Source organism: Doryrhamphus excisus, linkage group LG18, assembly GCF_037039965.1.
Source record: "Doryrhamphus excisus strain RoL-2023G ecotype Guam linkage group LG18, RoL_Dexc_Guam_v1.1, whole genome shotgun sequence".
Lineage (NCBI taxonomy): Eukaryota > Metazoa > Chordata > Actinopteri > Syngnathiformes > Syngnathidae > Doryrhamphus > Doryrhamphus excisus.
Window position 1 is genome coordinate 9,751,293 of NC_136374.1, and position 24,085 is coordinate 9,775,377.

Here is a 24,085-nt window from a genome sequence, read left to right on the forward strand (position 1 = left end):
GAGCAGACATTTTTCATACTTTTCTTGTTAAATTTCTTCACATCTTTCTGCTGTCTGCCAAGGCATGCAATTTAGCTCAAATGTCCAGGCATGAGGAATTATATTTAAGGGACAATACTATGTGCCCATTTTAGAATGATATGTCTCTTACTTTGTAGTTTTTTGGCCTGTGGTGCTGTTTCCTTTCATTTCTGCAGAAGAGCTGAAGCTTGTCATTCCTGAACCCGGACACATTATGTAAGTTTAAAACTTAACCACATGGCTCATTGTCTTACAGTGCAAAATCCTTGTGCTGATGACAATGGAGGCTGCATGCATCAGTGTCGGGCCGATGGCGGCAAGGCTCACTGTGATTGCAGAGCTGGGTTCATTCTGGCTGAGGACGGACGCACGTGTGAAGGTAAAACAACGGTGATGACATTTGCAATAATAAACCAATGAGTATCACATTGGTTATTGATCACAGCATATCATGGCAGTTGATAAATAAGGCACCTTAGTTTCAGATGTGTCTAATTCTAATGAAGGTCATATCACCTAAACGACCATTGTTGGCAGGCAAAGGCTCCACTCCATTGTATCCTAACAAGCGTCATTTCACACCACTGAATAGCGTGTGGACATGCCTCCTGTATCGGATCTTGCACCAAGTTCTCGGACCACTGCTGTCTTATCTAGTCTAGTCTTTGATCATGAACTGATGGAGCCGATTTAGCTTAAGAGCGCTAGAAAGGAAAAGCTGTTGTAGCGCGACTGGACATGAGCCAGACTAATGCCTACTGCAGGGGTCTCAAACTCAATTTACCTGGGGGCCACTGGAGCTAGGGTCTGGGCAAGGCTGGGCCGCATTAGGTTTTACCAAAAAAAAAAAAAAAAATGCATTTATTAAAAACAGAAAAATATACAAACTTTTTCAGTGCTTTGGTTTCGATTTTCTACAATAAAAGCTCTGATAAAACATTCCACTGTTCTCAAATATCTTACTTTTTATTTTTCTGCACAAAATAAGCAACTATAGTCACATTTATACTTTTTTTATTTACAACATATTGCGCAACTGCAGGGTCTTGAGACACATGCTAGCTCGCAAACTAGAGAGCTAGCGACCTAAACGGTAGCCTTCAAGTTATTTCCTTTAAACTTAAATAGCCAAAAACTTACCACTTCCACACGGATAGGGAGGATAACTATTAACAGTTATTTAACCTTTAACATGAACATTAATCAAATGTAATAATTTTTTCTGGGTACATGATACCATACAGCATCCATATCTAACTTGCACGGGCCGCAGTAACATTAAACTTTCATATCAAGGCGGGGGCCTCAAACTAGTGTCCTGCGGGCCACATTTGGCCCTCGGGCCGCATGTTTGAGACCCCTGGCCTACTGCATGAAGCAGCCTACTTATAACGCTTTTATTTTAAAAAAAAATGTGTTTTGTTTTGATCACAGACATTGACGAGTGCCAGATGGAAGAAGCCAACTGTGCTCACGCCTGCCATAACACGCTGGGCTCCTTCGCCTGTGTCTGTAACGCTGCCTACGAGCTGGGCTCTGATGGAAAACAGTGCTACAGTCAGTTGTTATTCTGTTTGAACGTGTTACACAAAGTCACCTCGCAGTGCCATATTAACACTCGCTGTGTAAAACTGAAAGGAATCGAGATGGAGATTGTGAACAGCTGCGAGGAGAACAATGGTGGATGTTCACACCACTGCCAGCATTCCAACAGCGGGCCGGTTTGCTCCTGTAACCATGGTTACAAGCTGGATGATGACCTTAAAACCTGCATTGGTGAGCGATTTCTTGTTCATTGGAATACTTTATATCAAGTTGGTTGGAGTTCTAAGGGTGCGTTCACACTTGTTATGTTTTGATTGGTTAAAATGAACTCTGGTGCATTTGCTCTGCTGGTACGGTTCGCTTGGTGAATGTCATCGTCCAAACTCACTAATGACACTAATGTACCAGATTACTGGATCATAATTGTGAATGCAGAGGTATAGAAATACTGTATGTTGGTCATTCCACCAAACATGTCCATTTGCATAATAAGAAAAATGAAATAACAGAATGAAAATGAAATAAGTTTTCGCTCAGTCTTGTTACCCTAACAGTGTTCCCTCATTTATCGTGGGCGTTAGGTTATAAAAGTAACCCACAATGGACGTATTATTATAATTAATAATAATAATAATTATTATGATTATATTTTTTTACAATCATGCTATATGTTTCAAGGCCGTAACACCTCATCATACATTTTTCTCACTCTCTCTTGTTTAAACACTCTCAACGTTCAAACCTTTGTTTGAATTTTAATGATCAATCTACGGGGTTGGACACAGGAAATTATTAATAGTGATTCACGCGTATTTCACAGTTCCTCTAACCGCGACTTTTCCTCACTGTAGCGTTTTTGCATCCTTGTTAAGTCATTGCTGCTGTAGTCCTGATGCCATTTTCCTCCTTCTTTATGTAACAAACTGAATATTCATTCATTCCATAATGGTGCCCTACAGCCATGTAACTTCTTCCTCCCTTCAGAATCAGAATCAGAAATGGTTTCTTGCCAGGTATGATCAAACACATACTAGGAATTTGTTCAGACACATCTATTAAAAAAAAATTAAAATACAAAATATACAGAATAAACAGTATAAATATATGTACACAGTCTGTTTTTTGTTTATTTAATATTTTTTGTTTGTTGACATTGTGGGTTTTGTCTGGAAGAAAACTTGCAAACATAAAGCACTGCTAGCAATCGAACACAACAGGAGTCGATGTCAATGGTCTACAGTCTCCTAGCCAATCAGGACACAGAACAAAAGAACTGCAAAATTGCACTAAAAAAAATAAGTGACACAGCGAGGCCGCGAAAGGTGAACTGCGAGTGGCAACTGACTCCACAAGTCACATAGTCCACAGGAAGTTGCATCATTTGTATCCTCTGCAGGCCACGAGAAGGCCATTGTTGTAGTAACTATGACTGGGTTGCGGGTTAAAATCTCAACATGGTCCCGCTATCTAAATTATTTATTTGTTGTTTTTGTTTTTTTAATCATCAGGCTCTTCCTGTCCTGGCCCATTGTACTTCCCTGGGCGTGTTTATTTCTTTGCAGGAGCTCTCTCTCCAGCAGGAGGCGGGATCACGGGACGCACCTGCAACTGATCATCTCCTACCCCCTCTTATGCACATGGACTACACCTGGGAGATGCTGGATTATTTCTATGTGTTGCACTGCATGTACCGACGGGTACTGCATTGTACCTGTGCAATGCTAACCTCTCTCCTCCTCCCGAGGATTAGCCTGCTGCCAGCGTCTCCCAGGTGGTGCGTCCAGTGCTCCCAGCCCTCCAGCTTGGTGACCCTCTCTGCTACTATAGTGTAAACTATTCATGGTGCCTTTGTGTTAAGTTCCCGCCACAGCACCATCACCTTTTGTTGTGCAGCCCTTCTAAGAAAACCATCATTAAAAGACCTTTTTATCTAGAATCCTGCTTCTTTCCGCCGCATCCGGGGTCCATCCCACGAACATTTGTAACAATTACATTTTGAATTTAATATATGTCCATTATTTGCTAATTATATGCCAACAACCTGTTTCTTTCAGTCCTGTTGCTTAAATCAGTCTTGTCAAATTACCCTGATTCAGTGAGATGGCCCACAACAGGCTTCCTTTCCTCAAAGAATTTAGTATTTTAAATATTTATTAATACAATTACACCAAAAATGTCATTATTCCCACTTTTTCTCACTGGCTTCTAAAGTTGCACACTTTTGCCTGATTTGATTAAACAAAGTGTGTGAAGGAAAAAAAAAGCTCCCTGTAGTCATGTTGTAAAAGTTGTGTGTGCTGTGTTGTGCTTGGCAGACGTGAACGAGTGTGGCCAGCAGAGCTCCTGCTGCCAGCAGAACTGCGCCAACTACCCCGGAGGTTACGAATGCTACTGCTCAGCAGGTTACAGGCTCAACTCGGATGGATGCAGCTGTGATGGTATGCATGTTTTGAAAATGAAGACACATTCCGTTTTTGTTCTACTTTTACATTTATATCATTCTCACTGTAGACATAATATTTATACTACAAGAACTTGGAAGATGATCTGATTGAACTTCAGTAAAGACGGTTTGTAAAGATGGAGTACATTGTTATTGGCCCAAATGGCAAAGAGGACAAGTTATTAATAGAAAGCAGGCGGCAATTGGAGAGTGTTATTTTGTTATGTGAAAACTCATGTAAAAGAGCTTTATTTTTTAATCTTAGTAATAATTTGGAGAGCATGAGAAAAGTGGAAAGGAAAATGTCATTCTCTCTAACAAGTATAGTGATGAGCTTGCATTAATACCGCTAATTGCGTTGTAAACAGCAGTAGTGTAATAAGCCCACTGCTGCGTGGTGCTGACACATTTTAAAGCACATTCAGAGGTAAATAAAGCATCTGGAGGCTGCACGGTGTTCCAGTGGTTGCATGCAGGCCATGCAGCTGGGACAACCAAGTTCGATTCCACCCTTGACCATCTCTGTGTGTAGTTTTCACACGTGCATGCGTGGGTTTTCTCCGGGTACTCCGGTTTCCTCCCACATTCCAAAAACATGCTAGGTTAATTGACGACTCCAAATTGTCCATAGGTATGAATGTGAGTGTGAATGGTTGTTTGTCTATATGTGCCCTGTGATTGGCTGGCGACCAGTCCACGGTGCTCCAGGATGCCCGCCACCCTTGTGAGGATAAGCAGTAGAAAATGAATGAATGAATGAACAAAGTTTCTGGATGTTGTTCTGGTGGGCTACAACTATTATTTTGACCCTGCACAAATTGGAGACGATAGGAGCCTATGTGGATAAAATAATAAAATTGTTAATCGACCCTCGTGAGGAAAAACGGTAGAAAATGAATGAATGAATGAATTGCACCATTTACAAGAATTATAAAGATCCGACATTTGGTCAAGTGCTGTTGTTTTTCTTGGGCTTTCTCTTTCAACATGTGTTTCTACGATATTGAATTAGACGTGGATGAGTGTCTGGCAGTCAATGGCGGTTGTGATCACACCTGCCAAAACAATGCCGGCTCCTACCAGTGTTTCTGCCGACGAGGTTTCCGTCTGGACGAGGACCGACTCTCATGCATCTGTGAGTATTTTTCTAGCGCTTTAAAAAGGCAGTACGACCCCCGCTCCACAGTAAGACGTCCATCACAAACATTTTCCAGCTTTAATTTTACACTCTTCCTTTTTTCAGCTCTGGAAGATGCAGTTGAAGCTCTGTCCAGCGGGGGCGCCATTGAACTGCCTCTGATTCGCCCCCAGCTCACTTTGCTGCACGATTACAACCAGCCTTTGGAGCGCTATGACGACTATGAGGACGACGAGGGGGAGCTGAGGGCTGAGAGTAATCTGGCAGAGAAGTTTGGTGCGTATCACTCTGTCCCTTTTAGGTAGAATGAAGTCTGGTACAAGTAGTAAAGATGGTAACCAGTAAAATAACAGCGGTAAAACGACATGATGCCTGCTATCCAACATCTCCATGGGGTTCCATCAGTACACCTCTTGCTCCCAGACTGTCGGTACACATCGTAGACAGGAATGCTGAGGCTTACACAAACTGGCAGCAGGAAGTCAAAGACTCTATTTTGTGTGGCCCTCCCAAAGTATTAGAATAAAGGTCAATTGTCATGATTAGAGTCCGGACCGGAGCCTTCAACTTGACTTACTTAATGATTACTTTAATGCATGTCTTATTCAATCACCTTCATCTATTCATGAATGGCAGTGTGCTTGGACGATACTTTTGGCAACGACTGCAGTTTGACGTGTGATGACTGCTCCAATGGAGGCCAGTGTAATCTGTGGAAGAATGGCTGTGATTGTCCTGATGGCTGGACGGGAATAATCTGCAACCAGAGTGAGCAAACACACACACACACACACACACACACACACACACACACACACACTCCGTATATGGATGAAAACTGGTGTTATGTTATAGTTTCCAAGGCTCTACAATGAAACTTCAGACATTCATTCAAATGAAAAATAAAATAATGCGAGTTGTGTAGTAGTAATGGTTGTATTAATATTCAATATTCATCCCCATAGATTATACCAGAGCACATCACGTAACACAATCCACAGTTCCAAAAAGTACAAAGTAGGAAGAAGCTAAGCTTAGTTAATCCTACCCCTCCTCTGTTTCACATCAGTTGCAATGCATTTGTTCTCCTCCTGTATTCCAAATGCGGTCTAGCCTATTGTAAGTGAAAAGGCAGGTCAAGGTCAAGGTTTATACTTACTGTAAAGACAAAACCATACCATCTATCAACATATTTCATATTTCCTCAACATGGCTTCAACCATTCTTTTTAATGGGATGGCTGACTGGAGGATTTGGTTTCTTTGTTCAGATAAAATGGCTCCCTTTTCAGAAACATAGTAAAATTAAACATAAATCAATAGAGACTTAAAAGTACAGTATTGGTTTTAGGCCATTCGCACATATGCAAACATATAACAATAATGATGTAAACTGATTTAATTTTTATTTTAGAGGTTATAATTATTATATAATTTATTTTATAATTTAGATTTAAATTAGATTTTTATTATTTGTATTAATAGTTTTTTTTAAATCCTGAAAATAACATTTTAGCAAGGCTGTGTTGACTTTCTACTGTATATATTGTACTGTATACATTCATTCTTGCCCTCTGATTGGCTGGCCACCAGTCCAGGGTGTACCCCACCTCTCACCCGAAGACAGCTGGGATAGGCTCCAGCATACCCCCACGACCCTCGTGAGGATAAGCGGTAGAAAATGAATGAATGAATTTATTTTATAATTTTAAATTAGATTTTTCAATTTGTATTTGTATTATTATATATTTTATCCTGAAAATAACATTTTAGCAAGGCTGTGTTGCCTTTCTACTGTATATATTGTACTGTATACATTCATTCTTGCCCTCTGATTGGCTGGCCACCAGTCCAGGGTGTACCCCGCCTCTCACCCAAAGACAACTGGGATAAACTCCAGCATACCCCCACAACCCTTGTGAGCATAAATGTAAATAATCTACTAAAAACATACTATATTCCCAACATTTGCCCCAAAAGTTAATATCTTAGATCTCACATAAACACGAACAGATATTTTTTGTCCAATCCTGCCAATAAATAAATAATTGTCTATTTGATTGCATTTCTAATAAACCAAGTGCTGATATATTTTTAAACGTAAGCGTCTTGTGTCACGTTTTCAACGTCCCAGCATGTCCAGCAGACTATTTTGGTAAAAACTGCTCCTTCCCCTGCAAGTGTAAAAATGGTGGCAGCTGTGATCCCGTCACCGGGAGCTGTCGCTGCCCGCCGGGGGTCACCGGGGAGTTGTGTCAGGACGGTGAGTTCTACCCTTCCCTTTTCTCTTGAATACATCATTTACTTACTTGTATAGAAATCTCCACTATAATGTATTTGTATGTGCAGGCTGTCCAAAGGGTTTCTATGGCAAGCAGTGTAATAAAAGGTGTAACTGCGCTAATAACGGACGCTGCCATCGCACCTATGGAGCCTGCCTGTGTGACCCCGGACTCTATGGGCGCTTCTGCCACCTCCGTAAGACACCCCCAGTTCCCCTAAAAGCAATCTGTTATTTTATGCTGGATATACAAGATAGGGGTGGATTATTCCATTCATCTTCCATAGCGTCAGAAACCCTTTACTATCATTCCCCTTGTGATCCACTGTGGTGTAGTGGAATTTATACAAATCTGAAATGCTTTTAGCGTTGCTGTGTAATCTATCATCAGAACCTTTACAATAAATATTATGGCTGAGTCAATATTGTTTCTCCTTCAGCTTGTCCAAAGTGGACCTTTGGTGCCGGTTGCTCGGAGGAGTGTCGGTGTGTCCAACAGAACACTCTGGAGTGTCACCGTCGCTACGGTACCTGCATCTGCAAACCTGGTTACCAAGGCGATGCCTGCAAGGAAGGTCGGAGGATGCATGTCACATGTTCATGATGTCCTCCTTTCCTCCTCTGAGCGCTGGAACTTTGCTTTTTGCTCCAGAGTGCAGCCCTGGAATGTATGGAGGTGGCTGTGAGAAGAAGTGTGCGTGCCCAGTGGGTGTGTCATGTGACCATGTGAGCGGGGAGTGCCAACGAAAGTGCGCGCCTGGTCGGCATGGCGAGGGTTGTGATCATGGTGGGTGGTCTCACTACTATAAAGGCTCCTTTACTTGGAGATAAATCCCCCTGTGTGTGTGTGTGTGTGTGTGTGCATCCTAGACTGTCCTGAGATGACTTTTGGACCTGGCTGCGTCCATCCTTGTAACTGCAGCGGCGCCCCATGTGACAAAGTGACAGGACAGTGCACATGTCCGGCCGGCACTGCTGGGAAGAACTGTGACAAGTGTAAGATGATGATGACGAATATCTCACATACGTACTGTAACAATAATAATAAATAACGTATTTGCTACAGTGTGTCCAGAAGGTTTTTGGGGCGTGGCCTGCTCAGGAAGATGTCCACTTTGTGACAATGGAGGCGTGTGTGATAAACACAATGGCTCATGTAACTGCCCACCCGGATTCATGGGAACACTCTGTCAGAACTGTGAGTAAAAATATTAATTTATTCATTTTCTACTGCTTATCCTCACGAGGTTCGCAAGGGGTGCTGGAGCCTATCCCAGCTGTCTTCGGGCGAGAAGCGGGGTACACCCTGGACTGGTGGCCAGCCAATCACAGGGCACATATAGACAAACAACCATTCACACTCACATTCATACCTATGGACAATTTGGAGTGGCCAATTAACCTTTTTGGAATGGAATGTTTTTGGAATGTGGGAGGAAACCCACGCATGCACGGGGAGAACATGCAAACTCCACACAGAAATGGCCGAGGGTGGGATTGAACTCGTCCCTCATGCAGCATGTCCAAGTGGATGTTTCGGCCAAGGTTGCCAGATGAAGTGCATGTGCGTTTTTCTACATTTTTGAAATGGTAATGTTTTATAATAATAATAATAATAATAATAATAATAATAATAAACAATAAAATATAATAATTTATATTATTTTGTATTTTCATTTTATAAATATGTTTGCATATATTTGCACAAGATTTATAATATTTATAATCTAAATGCATTATAAATATGCATTATAAATATGTTTTACATTACAAAATATAGGTAGGTGAAATATTTTGAAATTTTTTCAACATGCATATTAAAAATGAAAAAAAAATTCTTCAGTATTTACTATATTTTATTAAGTGTATCTGTTTTTCCTGCTTTTTTTGCAATTAATCAATCAAGTAATCAATGAATAAATATACAGTGGTATGAAAAAGTTTGGGCACCCCTGATAATTTTCCAGATAAAATCACTGGTTGTTGGCTCAGCCATCTCCTCGCTGTGAGGCCTGCGCGCTAACCACTCTTTCGCCGTGCAGTAAGTATAGAGTAAAAATATATATTTACAATTAATATAATAATCGATTATACCAACATACGTACATGCATGAAGTATAGAAATATATTTATTATGTTTATAATATAAAAAATATATATATTTAACCAGGCGTTGTTTTTTTAAGGTGAAACTACATTTTTCCATATTATTTTTTTTTACAGTATACACATGAACACAGCATCAAACATTGGAGAGTGTTATGTCCTATGTCCCCTGCCCTTAATATTACCATGCAAGTCAAACGATGCGATGCTAAGTCTTCATCTTCGTCCCTCATGCAGCATGTCCAAGTGGACGTTTCGGCCAAGGTTGCCAGATGAAGTGCATGTGTGAGAACAACGCCCGTTGTGACACAGTGAGCGGTCGATGTACCTGCTCACCTGGTTGGACGGGTCACAACTGCAAGAAAGGTAACACACTACAGATTATGTCGTTCGATCCGCACAGGACTCATAATGCCGCTGATTTTTTAAACACAATGGCATCCCAGCATGCAACACAGGCCGCTGGGGGACGGACTGTGCTGAGAGCTGCCGCTGTCAAAACGGAGACGGAAGCTGTGATGCTGTGACGGGCCGGTGCAACTGTGAGGCCGGGTACACTGGAGCACACTGTCATCACAGTACGTGATGCTTCTGAATCATTATGTTCAATGAACGACTCACTACACATGTACTCATCTTTAAAGTCATAACACTAATCAATTATTATTATATCTTCAGAGTGTCCAGCAGGTATGTTCGGTCTCGGTTGTCGACATCGTTGCCAATGCGATAATCAGGCCTTGTGCGACCATGTAAGCGGCGCTTGTACCTGCCTGGTGGGATGGACCGGAACATTCTGCGAAAAGCGTGAGATTCCAATTCTTCCAGTTAAGTATTCAAAGTATATATAAGAAGTATCTAAATATGATTTATGTCTCAGCATGTCCTCAGGGATTCTTCGGAATGGACTGTCAGAAGAAGTGCTTGTGTCATAATGGAGGCCGCTGTGACCCGATCAGAGGGGTTTGCTCCTGTCCTCGAGGGTGGACCGGACCATTCTGCAACCAAAGTGGGTAGTAGTATAAGTATATGAAAATATATTTTTCCACGCATAGTGAGTGTTTATGTGGAAGTTTGTGGAACATCCTGATTAGCGACAAAAGTCCATATGATGTTTCCACCTGCTATTAAAGTGTAATTTCCAAGTTCACTCGAAGGTCACGCTATTAAATATCCTTTCATGGCAGCATGCCCGAGCGGTTTCTATGGCGACGGCTGCAACCAAACCTGCTCTTGTCGTAACAACGGCGTCTGCCACCCGGCTAGCGGTCTTTGTATGTGCACGGCAGGTTGGAACGGCGCCAACTGCACAGAAGGTGAGCGTCCATCTGCAAAGTGACGAGCAACAGGTAAATACTAGCTCAGCATTTTCTTCCCAGAATGCCCTGCGGGCTTCTACGGAGTCGGTTGTCGGCACCGCTGCCTGTGTCGGAACGGAGCCGCCTGCGATAAAGCCAGCGGGAAGTGTTCCTGTTCCAGCGGCTGGACCGGAACCGCCTGTGAGCTGGGTGAGACGAGTCCAAAAGTTAAAACCACTCTTGGACGGGATATGGGCGTTATTGCTGTGTTAGGTTCGGGTGTTTGGATGGAATCCGCACCGATTCACTCAATGAACTGGTGAGATCCAACACATCCAGCCTTCGGCCCAGAAGATCAGAACCAGATTTTGGTCTGGTCTCTATCTGACTCAGCTGATTGTTTCACTGTGTTTCCTCCTTCACACGTTTGACTTCGATGCATTTATAAATCACTAACATTTTGAAAGGTACCTTGACTCGGTGGCTTGTGTGTTTTGGTCTGCAGAGTGCCTGGCGGGACATTTTGGGGCCGACTGCCAACGTGAGTGTGAGTGTGAAAACGGCGGCCAGTGTGACAGACAGACCGGACGGTGTAGCTGCAGTGTTGGTTGGAGGGGGGAGCGTTGCCAGGAAGGTGAGGAGTTTGAACTAGCGAAACATCTTAAAACGGTAACACGACGCCGGGTTATGAGCGATAACTCGTATTTGTTCCGCATGGCAGCTTGTGAGCCTGGCACGTTTGGATCCCGCTGCAAGGAGAGGTGTCACTGTGGGCACGGGGCGTCATGCCACCATGTCACTGGAGAGTGTCAGTGCCCCCCTGGATGGAGAGGAAAATACTGTGACAAAGGTCGGAATTCCAACATTCCAACATTGCTCATGTTTATGTTAATTTAACAACATTTTTATACTATTATTTGGAAAAATACTTGTATCTAAACTTTTTTACATACTTTTTAAATAATTACAAATCTGTATTTTAATATGAATTTACATTTTAGGACAGTTTTAATAATATATTTAAATAAAATATTTTATTATCTAAAAATATATTTAAGTACTGCTATATGTCTGCATTTTTTCCACAATATTTCAAATTTTATTCTGTTACATAAATATTTAAAAAAACAGTTTTTGCTACATTTTAAAAATATTATTTTAAATATATCTACATGTCTTTCTGTGTTTTAAAATATGTTGTGTTTAAAAATATGTAAATTATTTCTACATTTTTGTAATGGTCATGTTTTATATTACTATTAATAATAATAATAGTAATAATAATAACAATAAAAATATAATATAATAACAATACTTGACATTTTGTATTATTTACATTTTACAAAAATATTATTTAAAATCTATCTACATGTCTTTCTGTGTTTTAAAATATGTTGTGTTTAAAAATATGTAAATGTTTTTCTACATTTTTGAAATGGTCATGTTTTATATTACTATTAATAATAATCATACAAATAACAATAATTAACAATAAAATCTAATTACAATACTTTATATTTTGTAATATTTACATTTTATAAATATGTCTGCATATATTTGCACAATATTTTAAAATATATTGAAATATAAATATAATAAATTTTTATAATTTTTAAATATTCATATAAATATAAATATTTCATTATATATATATATATTTCATATATATTATAAATATTTTTAATATTACAGAATATATCTTTGAAGGTAAATCAAAATATTTTGAAATATTTTTTTAACATGCATCTTAAAAAATTCTCTTTACTATATATTTTAAAAGTGTATCTGTTTTTCTGCTCTTTTTTTGCAATTAATCAATCAATGAATAAATATACAGTGGTATGAAAAAGTTTGGGCACCCCTGATCATTTTCCAGATAAAATCACTGGTTGTTGGATCAGCCATTTCAGTTAAATATCTCATATAGCAGACCAACACAGTGATGGATGAGAACTGAAATGAAGTTATGATTTACAGAAATAATGCAATACTTATTTAAAGAACGATAGCCAGGTGCCTAAATTTGGGCACCCCACCAAAAAATGACATCAGCTTTAAATCCCACTACAGTTGGGTGACGTTGAATGAAATGTATTTGTGTTGTCTTCCAGCATGTTTGCCAGGTTCCTTTGGGCCAGGCTGCATGCGGCGCTGCAATTGTGCCGCGGATTCATCTTGTCACCACGTGACCGGAGAGTGCGGCTGTCCTGCAGGCCTCACTGGTAGCGGCTGTGAACTAAGTAAGATTGTAACTAAGAGATGATCAGTAACCAATACTAACTAGTAGTAGCTGATACTGGATGCTCGACTCCCCCTGGTGGCTACACTTAGTCACTTTTCCCTCTCAGTTTGCCTTCCAGGAACGTTTGGGCCAAACTGCAATCAAGTGTGTCAGTGTTCTGAGACCAACCAGCTCTGCCACCCAGTGTCTGGATTGTGCTACTGCGCCCCAGGTTTCCAAGGACCGGAATGTGACCAAAGTAGGCAACACAAAAAAATATCAGCAAATAAGCGCTGCTAAATTTAACATTCATTTTTAATTCTTCAGCATGTGGAGCGGGTCGTTACGGTCCAAACTGCGAGAGGGAGTGTCAGTGTGCCAACGGGGGCGTGTGCGACCCCTCCACAGGCGCCTGTGAATGTCCAGCGGGATTCATTGGCGCTCGCTGCAACATCAGTGAGTCATGTGACCTGAACGTCAAGCAAAAGACGACGTGTGACGTGATTCATGCGACATGTCTTTGTGTCTCTCTGGTGGCAGCGTGTCCTGACGGGCGCTACGGAGTGGACTGTACGCAAGTGGCTCGGTGTGGGGACGGAGGGGTTCGGAACGACCCGGTGACCGGCCGCTGCGTGTGCAAGTCTGGACGAAGAGGGGAATACTGTACACACAGTGAGTGGTCATGAAGGACAGGAAAGGCAGATCATCTGTTCAAGTAACATTTACCATTCCGACAAATGCACTAACCACTGCTTTAATAGAACTAAATAAAACAAAAATAAAGTAAAACTACTTACCTTTGGAGATGCTATGTCATGGAGAGAGAGCAAGAAGTAGCTTTCTCTCTTTAATCACTCATATCAATATCACAAAAAAATCCAAATTAACATTTGTTCATATTTTCTCTGAATATTTAGCTGGAACTCAATTTTTTAAAGCTATAGGATGAAACTGTCGCCATCATCAAACTTTTATTCTCTATCCAAAGCCCCATTTTAGAGTTCTTAACTGTCAATCAAGCGTAAAAAGAAGTCAGCTAAGTAAAATGTTCCAACACTCAAAGATGTGTCCCTCCAGGCTGTCCTCCAGGCTGGTTCGGCTCAGACTGCTCGCGGCGTTGTAACTGCAGTAACGGCGCCGTGTGCCACCCGGTGAGCGGCAACTGCACCTGCGGCCTCGGTTGGACCGGCCCACACTGCGACACGGGTGAGCACGCTCACCCTGCAGCATCTTTTTTTTTTTTTATGAAGCTCACAAAAAGTCACACCATTGATTTTTTTTTTTTTTTTAAATATCCTCTCTTTACGTGCCAGGATGCCCGGCGGGTAAATTTGGCGCCAACTGTCAGCTGACATGCAAGTGTGAAAACAATGGGACATGTGACAAAGCGAGCGGGACGTGTCGCTGTGGTCCAGGATACTATGGACATACGTGTGAGCACGGTGAGGAATACACTTTTGGAATGCTTCCAATTGGTTTGGTTTACTGGGGAGAGGCCTTATAACAATAATAATGATGATAATAATGATGATAATAACAATAACAATAGTAATAATAACAAAATAACATAATAATTATTAATAATGATATTATTATTATGGGTGGATGGTTCATTCTAATTTTGTGGTGATTAATTATTATTTTTTAGATTTTATTATATATTTATGACGTATGCAGTTATTATATTATATTTGTCAATTATATATTAATTATAATTATTATATAGATCATAAAAACGATATTATATTCCATATATAAAACATAGATGTATTAAAAATAAAATGTAACAAACATTTTTTTTCAAAACAAATGTTACAAAATAAATGTAACTAATTGTATTATAATTCATTACAATAATAGAGGTATATTTTATTTAAAAAACATATTAAGTAAAAAACAATTTGTATTTTATTTTTATTTAAGTCCAGTAGTTGACTGAAGTTAAATACTACAGAGAGTATCAGTTATGGACTTAAGTTAAGGACTTTATAAGGAAGGAAGCCTTTACAATATTTGTATTGTTTTTAATCATGTAAAATAATGTTTTTTTAAATAAATAAAAAAAACTCAGTCATATTACTTTAATTCGTTTTTTTTTAATAAATAAATGTGAATGTAAGGAAAACATGTTTCCAAAAAGCATACAGTAATATTCATTTGTATTTAAAAGTGTCATAGTTTATCTTGACAATTACATAGAATAATATAGACTATGCCCATCAGAGCAGAGGCCACTAATAAAATGTTCATAATGCATCATCTTCAGCGTGCCCCCCCGGTCTCTATGGCCCTTTGTGTCAGCGGCAGTGCGACTGTGAATACGGAGCTTCCTGTCATGCAGCATCCGGTCAGTGTGTGTGTCCCGCCGGACGTCACGGTGCTCGCTGCCAAAGAGGTGAGTCTCGGCACAAACGGACCTTCGTGAGCACAATGCCGCCCCCTTGTGGCTCATGTTATTATGTTTTTTTTGTGTTTTAGTGTGTGAACAAGGCACGTATGGTCAAGGCTGCGATAAAGTGTGCGACTGTGACGTCAACGCCTCGTGTGATCCTGTGACGGGAAGATGTCTCTGTGCTGCAGGACACACCGGACACAGATGTGACATTGGTGAGTGGAGCCTTTTCCACTTTAATTATTAATTAAAATAATTTATTAATCTTAATGTATGATCTTTGATGTAACTACATATTTTACTAATATTCACATACCGTATATTTTTATTAAGCTATAAAACAGAAAAAACATTACTTTTAATATACCGCAGGAACTCCAATCAATATAATAAGTACATAACAAAAACATAAATATAGGTTTAGATTGTAAGTGTATGTTGTGTGTCCAGTGAGTGTCTAACTTCCTTGTTGGTCTGTGTCAGACTGCAGAGTGGGTCACTTTGGACCCGACTGCACGCAGAGTTGCGAATGCAAGAACGACGCAGGCTGCGACCGACGCAATGGACGATGCAGCTGCCCGCACGGCTGGATCGGCCTCTACTGTCAGGAAGGTGCAGACAAACTTCAATGTCGTCTTGTTCCCACAATGTAAACCCAAATAAGTTAGCAGAACTCGGCAATCAGTTGCCACTTTTTTTTTTGGAGTTCATGAACTCAAACATTTGAGTATATCAGAGCTTTAATATTTGGAGTTGATATTAGATTTACTTTTTAAATTTTGGGGTGAAGAGAGAAATAGCTTTCTTTTTCACATTCTCCATTCTTTAATTTTTGTTCTCATTTCAAGTCTTTCCATAGGAAGAATGTGTAACCTACACAATACAGATCTATCTGATGCGATGGGTTTATTCTTAATTGATTCTTGGTTTGATTTATTCATCTTTAATAGATACTTTTCATAAGTAACTACAAATTATTTTAAGTAGGTTACACAAATCTGCAAAAAGTTCATATTAATCAAAAATTACAAGTTAAATAAACTGAAAAGACAGATAATGCAACTGGCAATCAACATTTATAAGTAGAACTTTTAAGAACATTTTAACTTAATTATTTTGCGCAATCGGATTTACAGTGTCTTAAGTTGTATGTAAACTGTTTTTAAGTTAATTTTACGTAATATATCCATAGTTCAATTTAATCAAAACATATTAGTTAAAAGTACATGTTAACATGTTAAATGAACTCAACATAAGTAGAACTTTTTTTTAAGAACTTTGTGTATGCATAACTTCATTTATTTAAGTACTTTGAACATTCGGGTTTACAGTGCAGGAAGGCGTACTGCATTTCCTTACGTCTTTGTGCATCTCCTCAGGTGGACCTCCACGCCTCCCGATGGAGAACGGCCGAGGAACCGCCACACCGGACAACACCTTGTAGCGCCCCCACCTGGTGGGAGGATACTGTCAAAGCTGGATGGATGTGGAATTCCATGTGGAGGGGAAAAAAAAAAAGACTATGGAGATTCCACTTTGAGAGACAAACTGAATGATGAATCTTCAGTCCAAAGTGGGACATCGCAGCGGCAGACAAACTCTTCTTCCACGCTGCATGTTGGTATTTAATGTGAAATATTTGCCTGTGTATATAGAATATTTGGTTTTGTACTGAAATGCGATGCAGCCATGTTTGCAGTTACGATGCAATTTCTAACTCTCCCACACTAAATCAGTCAAAAATGTTAAATGTTTTTTTTGGACAGCTGACTGCTTCCGTTTTTGTTCATATCATGTATGAGGACCACACGAAGAAGAAACAACACAATTATGACAATAAATGTGCAATATTTTGAATATAGTTCATTTAAAATCACAATTAAATGAAAAATGTCAAATTTAGACTTTTTAAAATATGTATTTTTAATTTTAAAGAAACACTTTTTGTGGAAAATTAAGACTATTCTCATAATTCTATTTCCTACTTTGTCAGTGCATTATGGTTTTATTTTCAAAGCATAAGTGTGACAAAATGACAAAGAGGCCTGCTTTTGGTTTTGCCATTGGTCATTTTCTTTAATGGAGATGAAGCTGTACATCCTGTCTAGAGTTGAGATTCAAGCACAGTGCAGTTAGCAACGCCTGCAAAAGAACGTTTAAAAAGAAAGTGGACTAAAAAGTAAAAGGCATAGGCGATGACAACTGGAATATGTATAATATATACAAAGGTCTTCATATTTACATGAGATCTTTGACTCTTCTCTATGTTCTTGGGCATGTCTCCAACACAGCATATAGACAAGACTAAGTGGTCATCAAACCTTATTGATTTGATGAAGAAAAGGCTAAAAGATAAAAAATATATTCTCTTTAGAACTTTGTACTCCGCCAGTCTGGTTCCACTCCTACAGCAGCGACGACGAGGATGAAACTAGGACTTCTTAAAGGGTGATATAGAGTGATATACTGTACTGTTGTTGTGCATGGAGGATCTTTGATGGGAACGCACATGATCCCTCCTTTAGGACACAAGATCCTTCCATTTTTAAGCACTTTTTCTTTTTCTACGAGTCACAACAAACTACTCCGGGCACACATAGCATGATGACTTAATACGTTCCTGTTTGTTTATGGCTGACTTTTTAGGGCATTTTGACTCCATGCTGACACTCACTTGTGCCTTCATGCCAAACAAGGAAGCCATATGCAAATATGAATAACAGACACGCCTCCCAAATGCATCTCACTCGCATTACAGCATCAATGTACTTCACACATTACAGTATGTGTTGACTAGCATGGTCCAGTAATTAGAATATGGATCACGTCAGACTGAACAAGCCTCCAGATGCCATCTAGAATCTTTGTAGGGGTCACATGAGGGTTTGTTTTTGTTTGTTTTTTAACACGGAGGAGAGGAATCTTTGGCTCCAGACATCCAAAAAATGTCACCTAGGTGTTTAATTTGGTGAAATGAATTCATTCCAGCCTAAACGTACCACAGCATGAGAAAAACAAGAACACTTCAACACACACACACACACACACACACACACACACACACACACACACACACACAAGTAGGAGGTATTGGAAAAATAAAACGAAGAGCTCTCGCTCGCTTCCCTGAGCTGCTGCCACAAAGCGGGTACAAGAAACGCCTCCCTGGCAAAGATTGTTGCCATAGTAACCAGCTTGTTTACACCAGGAATCAATCACAACTTACAAAAAAAAAAAAGGATCACAATGTGTCCTAGCAGACATCCTCCACGTACCAGTAACATTTCAAATCATTTTTACCAAAGAAGAAATGTTAGAATTTCATCAAAGGAGAAGATGCGGCCGTCTCAGGTATCGTTATTAACGTTACAAGTTTGAATCCGGTCAGAATATTCTGTACTCAGGAATCTGATGTTTCCCCTTTGTGGGACAAACTCATTCAAAAAAAAAAAAAAAAAAAAAAATCAACAAAATTTGATCATTTCACCACAAGGGGTAAGACGGCGCTTCCTTTAGCCAATCACAACATTAAAGTGACGGCATGCTTGTGGTGCAAAAATCAAAGATGGCCGCTTCCTTTAGCTAGCTCAAAAAAAAAAAAAAATCAGTAGGCTTTGGCAGCAGGAGTATCGATCATTAAACTGAAAAGTAAAAAAAAAATAACGTGATGGACGACGTGATGATGATGATGAGAGGGGATGATCTTCTTCTACGATAGTGCAACATCTGTAAGATTAGGTTATTATTCCAGTGGCTAAACGTAGCCCCGACACACGGCGACACAGACGATTACTAAAGTGCTGATTGTTGAAGCCCACCACCGGGGAGGTGGGTGGAGCCTGGGGGACGGGGGGTCAGACAAAAACGACACAAACACAACACAATGTCCAGGAAACACACCCGCATGGCGATGACACGTGTTGGTCGTCATGTCATGTATGACGTATGGGATCCACTTGCTCCGAGTGGTGGAGAAACTAAACCTGACAGCTGAGAAAGCATGTGCTTTTTATTTTCTTCTTCTTCATTCTAAAAAAAAAAAAAAAAGTAGTATTCTATGATTTGAAGTAGGAGCGCAAACCTCTCTGCACACTTTGCTAAGTGAATCGCTGCCTTCCTTTAATGGACTACTTTCCCCCCCCTCTTATCCTTTGAAGTGTGAGCGAGGAGCCCCCCTGGTGGCCTTTTGGTGCGACCACACTCATGCGCCGGGGTCTCGCTCGGTAGAAGCTCAAGCAAATTTAGGATCAGGCAATAAGGCGGGACGCGCTGCCATGGCGGGCTTGCGGGCGTTAAGAGCGGTAATCCTTTTTACTGTACGGCTTGTTGCCCAGGATGCTGTCCACCTCGTGGGTGATGGACGACGACAGCTTGGGAAGGACCTGAGGATGCAGAAGACCAGCATGAGGAAAATACTCCGTTTAACATCCTGGTTTAGTTTCCCAGTTTCCCAGATATCTCCTCCCCTTCCAAAGCCTCCTGCTGGCTTGAAGTCGATATTCTCCTCCGATTTAGCATCAACATTTGCAATAAAAATGACTGTTCCGTTTATTATAACCCCACCCTAATAGCTCATCACCACTAACACAGCATTTACCGTCTTTCTGAGAAAGTTCAAACCTTCACTTTTCCTTCTCAGCACAACTATGGTGTGTTCACAGACCGCCGAATAAAGTGCAAAATCTCAACACTTGACAAAAAAACATTATCAGTAGCACATAAAGGCAAATGGTGGCCTTTCTAACACTTAAACGTACGTAGTGTATGATGTACTTTTTAGCTGTATTATCAAGTATTCATAAAGAATTACCCACTTGCAGTAAATGAGGTGTTTTCTGCTGAGAAAAGACACTAAAAAAATATTTTTTTAACCGATTGTCAATGCTGAATCGTGAATAAACTATTGTATTTCAGCAAACAAATATTCCTTACTAAAAGTAATGTAATGTTAGGTTGTCATTAATACTAAATATACTAAATATAAATGTCTATAAATACTAAAGCAGTGATTCCCAAAGGCCCCCTGATGGGCCGTAGTAGTATTGCAGATGGGTCATGAGAGGTCATTAAAAATTTTTGCAAATATATAATAATATATAAATAATTTTTACTATAAAATATTTATTGCACAATTAAAAACAAATATTTATAGGCCTAAGTAATAACATATTGAGTGTTACTGACCTATCACAATATTTTAGGAACCTTATACAGTTTATGATTGGAACGCAGCTTTCTGGTCATCCTGCCAGTCTTGGATGCAGATATGAAAAGTATGAAAATTAATTAGATTAAAAGTTTGGGCTTCCTTTATCCCCCTGCTGTCTTCGGACGAGAAGCGGGGTACACCCTCTCTAATAATAATAATAATAATAACAATAATAATAAGTTAAGTGCTCTGAGAATGCAGCATTTCGTCTATGTACTGTTGATAGGACAAAAGTGGGTCGCGGGCATTTTTTTCGATTTTCAAGTGGGCCCTGAATTGGTAAAGTATTGGAACCCCTGTACTAGACCATTACAATGTATGCTTTCAAACATTTTCTGTATCTTTTTCCATGAATTCCAATTATGCAAATGATGGAAAAAGATGGAGAAGCAAGCATATCAGCCAGCATCTAAAATCTCAGATATTGGCACTTTGACATGTGCATTCCATTCCACTGTCTACGTCAGCATGTGATAGTGTGTGCTAGCATGTTTAGCCAACCGTCAACCATGTAGTATTATATTTAAAGTTAAACTCAGAAAAGATGTTATAGCAAAGTGCAAAACATGTCATGCACAAGTTTCCAGTGGTGGCACAGAACCGGGGAAGTTTAACACGACCAAACTCAATGGGCATAAGAAAAATGTCATATTTGGATTTTTGCAACATCATGTTTTTGCTGAAACATCGACCACCTTTTGACACCCCCCCCAAGGGATGACAAAAAGACACTGGCTACAACAGAAAAGAGCCAGTTTTCATTCAAAATTAGAGATTAATGGACATGTTGGACCAAAAAAATTATATCTAAAAATATACACATCTATATTAGTTAAAAGCAATTTTTTGTGATCAAGTACATTTATTACTAAAATATAAAAATAATTGTTTTTAGTTTAAAATATAAAGCCACATGGAAAAGCTAAAATGAGCAGCGACATTCATGTTCTCCATGGAGGAGGGACAGTGTGTCTATTTCAAGGATCACTTATTTGAAATTCCTGCTTCCAAAGAAAACTGCAGAGAGAGATGCCCTCGGGTAATGTGAGCGTAACATTTGAAAATGGGGAAATATGAAATGTACTCAGGGAGACGGAGGCGCACATGCACACGGAGTTTGAATATTATTTGGTACGAGGCAGACATAATGAGGAGGATGTGCACCCCTCCAGCTCAGACAACCACATTCAGAGGGTGCATCTTATCAGCAGGAAGGGTAGGAAGTGCCCTTAAGCCCCCCTCCCCCAGCCCCCACAACCCCCTTCCCCTCCCCGGTAACTGATCCTGCGCTGACCTTATTAAGCTGCTACAGTAGAGCACCCAAGCGAGAAGCAGCAAACTGGCCAAGAGGCTAGCATGTTCTCAGGAGAGGAGCATCACACGCCTGCTGGGCATCGACTTTAGATGCTACTTTTTTCCAACAGCTCACCTGAATGGCTCCTATGTTCTCCATCAGCTGGTCGGTGTTGGACGCCCCTAAAAGGACGGAGCTCACCCCTTCGTTACGTAGACACCACGCTGCAGGGGACCATTGAGATACACACAGATAAGCATGCAAAATGCAGGAAATATCTTTTTCAGTAGTGATGTGCAGATAAATACTGGAATATCGACGCTTCCCATAACAGATCTTCATGCTATAAAATCATTGCTCAAATCAAAATACAGAATTGATACTGAAACGATAAGCGATCACAAAAACAGAGCCATGTTTTCATCCTTATAGTATCCATCCATTCATTTTCTATGCCGCTTATCCTCATTAGGGTGGCGGGGGTATAGCATCATAACAGGTACCAAACTAGCTAACTTTGTGTGCTACTTGTTAGCCACTCGTAAACAATAGAAGAAACAGAAAAAAGCTAACTGCGTGAGGAAAATACAATGACAGGAGCAATATCTTTTAACAAGGATATAAAAACACTACAGGCGATCGGCGCCAGGAATGACTTTTGCGTGAGTAATATAAGATTTTTTTGTGTCCAACCTAGTAGCTTGATCATAATAACTGTAAAAAAAATCTAGTTGACTACTTCGCAGATTCCACTTATTTTGGAAACCTGAACATGGAATTGTTTGACTTTAGAATCACTCAGGGTTGGATTATATTCAACTGACAGTTTTGCTGTTGCAAGTGGGGATTGTACACGAGTGCTTCAGGTAGATGGCACTGAGATACTAGTTTCATTATGTCGAAGACAAGCAGAGTAGCACCTAAGGGTGCTGCTCCAAGCAGCAGGGCCATGCAGGAAGTCAATGTAAGCCGTTTATATTCAATAGCAGAATGTCAATGATGTAGATCATTACCTGGTTGGGCATAAATCGCAGCATGTTTGGGGCTCCTAAGAAGCGCCCAGTGGATTTATGGTAATTGGGAGAGACGAGGGCATGTGTTAATGTGCCGTGAAAGATAATCTATAACGCTGTCTTTACTGCCAGGACTAAAATCTGTGCCGAGATAAGAGAAGGGAAATCCCACACTGGACCTCACAGGAGAGTGCCTGTTTTGATTTTTCTTTCTATTTTTTTTTTGCACATTCTCGCATTTCTGTGTATCAATATGACTCAGGCTGATGCATGTATGTTCATATTACTACATTCTGATTTACATGTATTCAGTGGAATATTGGAGATCATTCGGCCATAGGAATCAGCTTCAGATAATGTTACTTTGGCTATTTTCACACTGCACGTCAATTCTCATTTCTTTGCCAATATGTACCTGTATCTGATTTGTCCATGTCAGTGTGAACAGCGCAATTCAGATTTTTTTTTAATGCAACACAGGCCTCATTTGTATATGAATATAAATCTTATATGTATGTGAAGCGACTGTATGAACGGTCAGGTTGCACATATTCGACCTATACGTGCTTATCAAGACTTACCGTATTTTCCGGACTATAAGTCGCACTTTTTTTCATAGGTTGGCTGTTCCTGCGACTTATACCCCAGAGCGACTTATAAATGAAAAAACTGTTTATGTTACATAAACACTGGACACCTTTTCTGTTCATGTTTATTTTTGGTGTAGCTGAATAACCATTGTGTTAGCATATCTTACGCCTATTCAGCCTGTTCCCTATTATATGCCTTATTATTAATGTTAGAACTTGCTTTCCAAGAGGACGTAATGTCTGTTTTGGTCAAGTAATTTGTAAAATAAATTACGTGCAAAAAATGCGACTTATACTCCACTGCGACTTATGTATGTATGTTTTTTTTTCCTAATTATGCATATTTGGCCTTATGCGACTTATACTCTGGAGTGACTTATAGTCCAGAAAATACGGTAAAAGGTACTCAATGATATAGGCAGCCATGAAAAGGCCTGGTTTATCATGCAAAACTTTGATAAAGGTACTCACTAATAGAGACAAAGTTCTTCTCTGTGTACTTTTTTTTTCTGAGCTTAATACTGTAAATCACCTC

General features: G+C 39.9%; 2 protein-coding genes across 5 annotated transcripts in view; one reads left to right on the forward strand and one right to left on the reverse strand.

The window, feature by feature from the left end:
* The window catches only part of megf6b (multiple EGF-like-domains 6b), a 57,800-nt gene extending 40,345 nt beyond the window's left edge, over positions 1-17,455 (forward strand). Inside the window, exons 8-38 of the mRNA XM_058054282.2 lie at positions 278-400; positions 1,456-1,578; positions 1,660-1,797; positions 3,882-4,004; positions 5,022-5,144; positions 5,253-5,423; positions 5,784-5,915; positions 7,281-7,409; positions 7,496-7,624; positions 7,868-8,002; positions 8,080-8,214; positions 8,298-8,423; positions 8,494-8,625; positions 9,771-9,899; positions 9,980-10,111; positions 10,212-10,340; positions 10,414-10,542; positions 10,721-10,849; positions 10,913-11,041; positions 11,337-11,465; positions 11,553-11,681; positions 12,943-13,071; positions 13,180-13,311; positions 13,380-13,508; positions 13,593-13,724; positions 14,130-14,258; positions 14,366-14,494; positions 15,319-15,447; positions 15,531-15,659; positions 15,928-16,056; positions 16,824-17,455. Coding sequence (XP_057910265.2) covers positions 278-400; positions 1,456-1,578; positions 1,660-1,797; positions 3,882-4,004; positions 5,022-5,144; positions 5,253-5,423; positions 5,784-5,915; positions 7,281-7,409; positions 7,496-7,624; positions 7,868-8,002; positions 8,080-8,214; positions 8,298-8,423; positions 8,494-8,625; positions 9,771-9,899; positions 9,980-10,111; positions 10,212-10,340; positions 10,414-10,542; positions 10,721-10,849; positions 10,913-11,041; positions 11,337-11,465; positions 11,553-11,681; positions 12,943-13,071; positions 13,180-13,311; positions 13,380-13,508; positions 13,593-13,724; positions 14,130-14,258; positions 14,366-14,494; positions 15,319-15,447; positions 15,531-15,659; positions 15,928-16,056; positions 16,824-16,888 — 3,986 coding nt within the window. The 3' untranslated portion in view covers positions 16,889-17,455. The remainder of the gene's footprint in view (positions 1-277; positions 401-1,455; positions 1,579-1,659; positions 1,798-3,881; positions 4,005-5,021; positions 5,145-5,252; positions 5,424-5,783; positions 5,916-7,280; positions 7,410-7,495; positions 7,625-7,867; positions 8,003-8,079; positions 8,215-8,297; positions 8,424-8,493; positions 8,626-9,770; positions 9,900-9,979; positions 10,112-10,211; positions 10,341-10,413; positions 10,543-10,720; positions 10,850-10,912; positions 11,042-11,336; positions 11,466-11,552; positions 11,682-12,942; positions 13,072-13,179; positions 13,312-13,379; positions 13,509-13,592; positions 13,725-14,129; positions 14,259-14,365; positions 14,495-15,318; positions 15,448-15,530; positions 15,660-15,927; positions 16,057-16,823) is intronic.
* A 1,077-nt stretch (positions 17,456-18,532) lies between these two features.
* Positions 18,533-24,085, reverse strand: part of kcnab2a (potassium voltage-gated channel subfamily A regulatory beta subunit 2a) — a 74,698-nt gene continuing 69,145 nt past the window's right edge. For all 4 annotated transcript variants that reach the window (XM_058054288.2, XM_058054286.2, XM_058054287.2 and 1 more), the window contains 2 exons: positions 22,083-22,171; positions 18,533-19,826 (listed from right to left, as the gene is read on the reverse strand). In XM_058054288.2, the coding sequence (XP_057910271.1) occupies positions 19,737-19,826; positions 22,083-22,171 (179 nt within the window). In that variant the 3' untranslated portion in view covers positions 18,533-19,736. The remainder of the gene's footprint in view (positions 19,827-22,082; positions 22,172-24,085) is intronic.